We start from the raw sequence: 8,377 nt of genomic DNA, 5'->3' as shown, positions 1-8,377 counted from the left end.
AATCATTGGTCATATGAAAAATGCTCACAGCCAATCAGAAAGAAGGGGCCCGTCTAAGCAAACCCGCCCGCAAAGTGCCAAAAAGAAACATGACAGCGCGAGGAGAAATGCCAGGCGTACACAGAGAGCGCGCAGAAAGGCGTCGCGCGAGCGCAAAAAGGCACCGCGCGCGCACCAAAAGGCACCGCGCGCGCGCAAAAAGGCACCACGCGCGCGCAAAAGGGTGTCGCGCGCGCGCGCACGAAGTGGAGAATCAGCGCGCGATAACAGTTTTTATGCGCTCGGATTTTTGGCACTAATGTGATGCCATATTTTAAACCCCCCCCACCCACCATGGTTACCTTTTAATAACACGAGTTTTGTCTTGGCTTCGGTGTCTTTAATTTACACCTCATTTAGTTTATACACTTTTATGTTGCTCCCCGGGAGGCAAATCCAGAAGTTCACAAAAAAGCACCGCAGAAGTCACGAAAGTCCCAAAGGGTCCCGAACCAAAAGGCAAAAAAAACCCCACATGAAAACAAGAGAGAAACATACCATACTATACCATACCAACTTTTTTTATAAAGCCCTTTAAAAACAAGCACAGTTGAAAAACAAAGGGATGTACACCACAAAGAAATAGAGGCAAAGGACAGACTAAAAAATAACATTTAAATCAGAAATAAAAATACACAATTAAAAAAGAAATATAAATTACCCTAAGAACAGTTTGTTAGATAAAAACAGTTTAAAAGTTAAAAACAGTTCAGGAACACAAAAGGATGAGCTCCTGCCACCAGCAGCCACGACAGCAGCGTCATCTTGGGAAAAAAAAAAGCAAACGTTCCGTTACAGAATTATGTGTATGAAATTATAAAAAAAATACTACTGTTGGTAAAAATAAAATACAAGTTAAGCAACTAAAACAGTGACCACAACAGTGAAGGAGGCCAGCAGAGCACTCAGCAAAACGGCAGCTGCTTTCACGTCTTGTTCTGCAACACAAGAAGAGTGCATCTTAGGACTGCAATACAACGTTACAAAATAAAGTAACCAGTTGGATTCAGCGCGCCTTGCTTGCCCCTTGGAGTCCGCGGGACAAAACCATTCACACTCTGAAGTTATTATTGCAAAAGCCAAATTCTAACTTCAGACTAATACCAAGAGAGCAAAGCAGTTTGATGACGGCAGCGAGTCGGACCGCAACAGGAAGTAGCAAGAACACAGCGAGAGGAAAGGGTTCAACTTTCTGCTCTTCTTTGTTGCATCTTCAAACCAAATGAAATTTGAACATCGTGCAGGTGTTGACTTATTGAAGTCGGACGAAGTGAACATGTGAGTAAAGTAGGAGGAAGACGCAGAGCTTAATAAAGCATAGCCCTTCTCGCTGTCTCATGCAATTACTGCTAGTTTGTTCACTTCCTGTGTTTAACATGCTCGTCTTCTGATAGAGAGAGAAAAGAACAGAGTCGCCTGTTTTGTTTTTGTTTTAAAGTGCAATGACAATAAAGCTATCCTAATCTAGTTCTGCTTCCTCCTCATGCTTTGTCAACACCTCCACCATCAACCTGAGAACCAACGTCCTGTGTGGTGGACCTTTGTGTACTGCATAACAGGGCCTTTTTTTGCCCCCCTTAAATAGTGCGAGTCTGACAAAAGACCAAAAACAAATGTCCACTGCAGAGGACGCTATGTTATACTTGCATTGTTTTACTCCACATATTGACACGCTCTATTTTTTTTGTGTTGTTCAAGTATGTAAATGGTTTTTTTTGTATTTCTGAGATTTATCCATCTATCTTCAACCGCTTATCCCATACTTGCCAACCTTGAGACCTTCAAATTCGGAAGATTTGGGGGAGGCGAGGAGCGGGGTTAAGGGGGGAGGAGTATATTTAAAACTAGAATTCACTGCAATTCAATATATATATATATATATATATATATATATATATATATATATATATATATATATATATATATATATATATATATATATATATATATAAATTAAATAAATACTTGACTTTCAGTGAATTCTAGCTATATATATATATATATATATATACATGTATTTTATTATATATATATATATATATATATATATATATGTATATATATATATATATATATATATATATATATATGTATATATGTATTTTATTATATATATATATATATATATATGTATATATGTATTTTATTATATATATATATATATATATATATATATGTATATATGTATTTTATTATATATATATATATATATATATATATATATATGTATATATGTATTTTATTATATATATATGTATTTATGTATTTTATTATATATATATATATATATATATATATATATATATGTATATGTATATATGTATTTTATTTTATATATATATATATATATATATATATATATATATATATATATATATATATATATATATATATATATATATATATCCATATAATTAAAATAAATACTTGAATTTCAGTGTTCAGTGTTTATTTACACATATACACACACATAACACTCCTCTACTCATTGTTGTATTTGAAAGTGCAATGCTTTGCAGCCAGTAGCACAACCTTTAAAGGAGCATAGGTATGGGCAGTGTATTATTCTGGGTTGGAGTCAATAACCAGGCGAGGTGATGAAGTTACGTCTCTTTACTTCATACTTCAGAACCGACTCCCACACTTGCCGTCAGGGTGCGCAATACAACGTAAACCGTTGGCCAACCAAAAAGTAACCACAGAACGCTCTACGGTATAGTGTTCTGTGGACGTGGACGCGGGCGTGACGACAGGCTGTCCACACTCAGGTCCACATGTACCTGGAGGAGGCGTGCCTTAAGTCGGGCTGGAAATCAGGAGAAATTCAGGAGAATGGTTGTCCCTGGAGATTTTCGGGAGAGGCACTGAAATTCGTGAGTCTCCCGGAAAATTCGGGAGGGTTGGCAAGTATGGCTTATCCGGAATTGGGTCGTGGGGACAACAGCTCCAGCAGAGACCCCCAGACTTCCCTCTCCAGAGCAACATTAGCAACTTCCTCCTGGGGAATCCCGAAGCGTTCCCAGGCCAGAGAGGAGATGTAATCCCCCCATCTGGTCTTTGGCCTGCCGCGGGGTCTCCTACCAGTGGGGCGTGCAACGAGGACCTCCCGAGGGAGACGCTCGTGAGGCATCCGCACGAGATGCCCGAACCACCGAAGCTTGTTCTTTTCCAAGCGAAGAAGCAGCGGCTCTACTCCGAGTCTCTCTCGGGTGACTGAACTTCTCACCCTATCTCCAAGGGAGATGCCAGCCACCCTTCTGAGGAAACTCATTTCGGCCGCTTGTATCCGCGATCTTATTCTTTCGGTCATGACCCACACTTTATGACCATAGGTGATAGTAGGAATGTAGATAGCTCGGTAGACCGAGAGCTTTGCCTTCTGGCTCAGCTCTCTCAGTGCGGCAGAGAGACTGCAATACTGCCCCAGCTGCTCCGATTCGCCAGCTGATTTTCTTCTCCATCTTTCCCTCACTCGTGAACAAGACCCCGAGATACTTAAACTCCTCCACCTGGGACAGAGTCTCGTTCTCTACCTGGACTGTACAAACCATCGGTTTCCTGCTGAGAACCATGGCCTCAGATTTGGAGATGCTGATCCTCTGATTTCTGAGATTTTGTTTTTTTAAAAAGGGACAGTACATTTGAATGAACGTGTGACACGTAAATATGTGAGATTATAGCCATTGGTTGATTTCCATCTCCAAGTTGATGTTAAAATGAAGACAAACACTTTCGAAACAAATACACTGATTCGCAATATTAAAAATGTTAAAATTCCAAGATTTAGTGGCAAAAGATGCTGCTGTATTGATTGATTGATTGATTGAAACTTTTATTAGTAGATTGCACAGTACAGTACATATTCCGTACAATTGACCACTAAATGGTAACACCCGAATACGTTGTTCAACTTGTTTAAGTCGGGGTCCACATTAATCAATTCATAGTAAAACACTCACTGTCACAGATTTACCTTTTGCATTCCACAAATACATAAAACAATTGATAAAATACATTATTCGTAGTATACACTTTCATTTATACCAGTAGTACTTTCATTTATGCAGTTTTGTTTTTTAAACAACCAATCAAACAAGGCTTTCTCTTTTCATCTTTGCAACAGGTTGTTTAAAAATGTTGAAAAGGTAAATCCAAACAGTTAATCTAAATGTTAAATGTAAGTCTTGAATTTTATTATGAAGGTTAAATCCAAAAGTGAAATCTAAGTGTTATATAGAAATGTTAAATATACAAATACATGTTCAAACCAAGCAATAGGTCTGTGTACATTCCGGTCATTCTAGTTCCAATTCTGAAACGCAAATCAAAAAATAAAATTAGGGCCGTTTTCCGATTTTTATTATATATGGCAGATTTTAAAACAAAAAAAAATTCAAATATTTCCATAAAATGGGATTTTGTGCTGTTTTCTTTCTATGGATTTGAATTTTTCAAGATAAGCAGAAAAATCGTTAAAAAAAAAAAGTTCATCCAAAATGCAAACATGTGTGGTTATCTGTGTGATGACAAATTGAACCGGAAGCGGTATTTTAGCTTTTCCTTTGCGTTTAGCATGTTTTTAGCAACATCTTTGTTCAGCAGGAGTCCTATTATCGTTTTAAAAAAGTGTCATTAAATAGTTGTCCAACTTTTTTTTTCAGAAATGAAAGTACAAAAAAATCGCCCGAAATTTGTTTTTTGATTCTCATTTAAGAACTGGAAATAGAATGAACGGAAAGTACACGGACCACAATAAACATAAGTGTTTAATATAAATATGAACATAAATAAATGTTAAATGCAAATGCTAATCTAAATGTTAAATCTCGAGGTGAAATCTAAATGATAAAATCCAGATCTCAATGTTAAATCCAAACATTAAATCTAAATATGAAATCTAAGTGTTAAATTTACATCAAAATGTTATTACATTGAAATGTTAAAGGCCCCACTTAAGAACTTTCAGTTTTGCTTGATTTTGGCGGCGCCACTGGACCAAAGCGGGTGTTTTGGCTGAAGGAAGACCACATTTTCCACGGGGGCAAGCGCATAGCTTCGTAAATCGTCATAAACGTACATACAAACTGACACGATAATACCACAATGATTCAGTATGACTGATCAGTTTGAGAATCACTGGTCTAAACCTATGTATTAACCTTTAAAAAAGGCCAACAATTGATTAAAATAAATAACATGAGTAAATGTTTAATACATACGTGTGTCCACATGAGTTCCTTGTCCGAACAGGATCTGTCCACACGTGACTACGGCACAGTAATATGTTCCGGTGTCAGAGGAGTTGAGTACAGTCAGAGAGAGGTGATAGACGCAGCTTCTTGGGTTTTGTTCATCATCACTGTCGGAGTAAATGATGTGTGGATCAGACTCTCCCGATCCTGACTTCAACCAGTAGACGCTGCTTTGGTTCGGACATTGGCGGAAATATTCTTTGCTCTCAGCGAGGACGGAACACTGGATGGTCACAGACTCGCCCCCTTTGACCGACTTGCTTTGCGGAATTTGTCTCACCTGGAAGGACTTGCGTCTGGGGTCTGTGTGAGTCACAAAGAGGCATTAACATGTTTGATTCAGAAGCCCTTTTATCGATAAACAGTCCACATACAGTCGTAGACAAAAGTTTACATAAGTGAAGTGAAGTGAAGTGAATTACATTTATATAGCGCTTTTTCTCAAGTGACTCAAAGCGCTTTACATAGTGAAACCCAATATCTAAGTTACATTTAAACCAGTGTGGGTGGCACTGGGAGCAGGTGGGTAAAGTGTCTTGCCCAAGGACACAACGGCAGTGACGAGGATGGCGGAAGCGGAGATCGAACCGGCAACCCTAAGTTGCTGGCACGGCCGCTCTACCAACCGAGCTATACCGCCCAAACACTTGTAAAGAACATAATGTCATAGCTGTCTTGAGTTTCCAATCATTTCTACAACTCTTATTTTTTGTGGTAGAGTGATTGGAGCCATACTTGCCAACCCTCCCGAATTTTCCGGGAGACTCCCGAATTTCAGTGCCTCTCCCGAAAATCTCCCGGGACAACCATTCTCCCGAATTTCTCCCGATTTCCACTCAGACAACAATATTGGGGGCGACTGCCTTTAGCGTCCTCTCACCTGAAAAGGAGACTATTATACATGTCTCAGTTATCCATAGGTTTATCTATAACCCATAACACGGTGGCCGAATGGATATAGTCACTCATGAACGGTCAGAAAAGCACAAGGCGGTGGCAACGCAGTATTATGGGCCACCTTGCAAGCAACATCCCGTTCTCATTTGCGGATGTTTTCAACAAATCCGTGAAGGATGTGATCCCGGATTCAGAGATCGCTCGCCAGTACTCAAATGGTAGAACAAAGGCTACTCAAATAGTGAAAGGTAAGTGTTATTTTTTTTAAGTAAACAGCAAGTACAGTACAGTTAGTAGAACAACTGTGTTTCCATTACTCTGTACTGTACTGTACTATATATATATATATATATATATATATATATATATTTAAGAAATACTTTAATTTCAGGGAATTCTAGCTATAAATATACTCCTCCCCCCCAACAAATATGTGCTCCAATCACTCTATCACAAACAAATAAGAGTTGTAGAAATGATTGGAAAACTCAAGACAGCCATGACAATATGTTCTTTACAAGTATATATTGTACTGTATATTCACCTTTCACCACCAGATGCGTGCCACCGGTGAACACCATGTTGTATGAGGTCCCAGCTTGGCAGGTGTACATCGCTTCATCGTCTTTGCGTACGTTTGTGATGTTTAAAACGTACATGTCACCCGTACGCGCGCTCACAAATCTTCCGTCCTTGAACGGTCCTCGAAGGGACATTTCCCCGAAATACCCCTCCACAATGGTTTGGACCATTGAGCCGAATTTCATCTTGTACCAGTAAAATATGTCACCTCTATCGTCGTAGCGCGGGCATGCCAAAGTGACGTTAACGCCAACTTCCACCAGGCTCAGTGTTATCGGAACGTAGGATTGACTCAGAACTGAAGAAAAAGACAGAAGAAGAGTAAATATGCAGAAAAAGTGGAAAATACAAAACGGAGGTGCCTAAACTCACCCAAAGCGCAGAGAAGCACAAGTGCAGTCAGCTCCGCCATCGTTGTGATCGTCTTTCCACTAAGTCTCGAGGAGGTTTGCAAGTCAGAAACAATGGTGTTAGGCTGAAATGCGAAAAATGTATTTCCGCTGCATTTTTTTTTTTTCAAACTACTGACCCATTTTTACCAAGCGTCCGTGACTAGACGCTCACTTGTGAGTCTAAAACAGGGGTGTCAAACTCAAATACAGAGTGGGCCAAAATTTAAAACTGAACAAAGCCGCGGGCCAAGGTTGAACAAATTAACCTTTTAATAGGGACCCAAACAAGTTTTGCATTGAATATTGAACAAGCAAGGCTTATATAACTTTATAGTGACATGCAAAATCCAGTTTCAAATAATAATAATAATAATAATAAAAAAATATCAATGGCAAATCAAATACAGTTTAAATAAAAATGGAATGCCTCTTTTCTATTTGCAGCCTTCTAAGGTAAATATCAACATTAACTTTTTCCATTTGAAAATAAAATAACAATGCGCTCAGTTTGCAACACACTGATCTAATCTGATGTGCCCAAGCCAGATACCTGCCATCTTTTCTTGGATGCTAGTTCATTAATGTCGGGGCTCAGGCTTTGAGCTGAGGCAACCTTCATTATCGAACAAAGGTGTTCATCAGTCATTATATCTCGTAGTCCACCCGGACCACAGTCTTGGGGGCGTGCTTTAAAGGCATTGCCTTTAACGTCCTCTACGTGCTGTCGTCACGTCCGCTTTTCATCCATTCTAAAAACGTGCCGGCCCAGTCACAAGATATGTGCGGCTTCTGTACGCACACACACGTGATCAACAGCGATAAACGTTACACTGAGGGTGGCCGTATAAACAACTTTAACACGGTTAGAAATATACGCCACACTGTGAACATCTGCACCGTAACACAACATAAACACAACAGAACAAACAAATACCCAGAACCCTTTGCAGTACTAAATCTTCCGGGACGCTACAAAATACACCCCCGCTACCACCAAACCCTTTGGGAGTCTCCCGGGAGGGTTGGCAAGTATGAGAATTAGCGGTGAATGTGATGTTATATAATATATATAATCGGCGGGCCAGCTCTAGCGTTGAACTGATATCGCCTCAAGGGCCAAGTGAAATTACACGGCGGGCCATTTTTGGCCCGCGGGCCAGAGTTTGACACCCATGATCTAAAACAAACAAAAAAAAACTATCCTGAGATGCAAGA

General features: G+C 39.4%; 1 protein-coding gene across 1 annotated transcript; it reads right to left on the bottom strand.

Moving 5' to 3' along the window:
* Positions 1-551: 551 nt before the first annotated feature.
* LOC133617389 (immunoglobulin lambda-1 light chain-like) lies at positions 552-7,922 on the bottom strand. The gene is made up of 4 exons (XM_061977329.1): positions 7,143-7,922; positions 6,733-7,068; positions 5,259-5,594; positions 552-977 (listed from the first exon to the last, which is right to left on the bottom strand). The coding sequence occupies exons 1-4, from the start codon at positions 7,180-7,182 to the stop codon at positions 895-897; spliced, it is 795 nt and encodes a 264-aa protein (XP_061833313.1). The 5' UTR covers positions 7,183-7,922; the 3' UTR covers positions 552-894.
* Positions 7,923-8,377: the final 455 nt, after the last annotated feature.

The sequence above is a fragment of the Nerophis lumbriciformis genome, linkage group LG16 (genome assembly GCF_033978685.3).
Source record: "Nerophis lumbriciformis linkage group LG16, RoL_Nlum_v2.1, whole genome shotgun sequence".
Classification (NCBI taxonomy): Eukaryota; Metazoa; Chordata; class Actinopteri; order Syngnathiformes; family Syngnathidae; genus Nerophis; species Nerophis lumbriciformis.
This window is presented reverse-complemented; position numbering and strand designations above follow the sequence as displayed.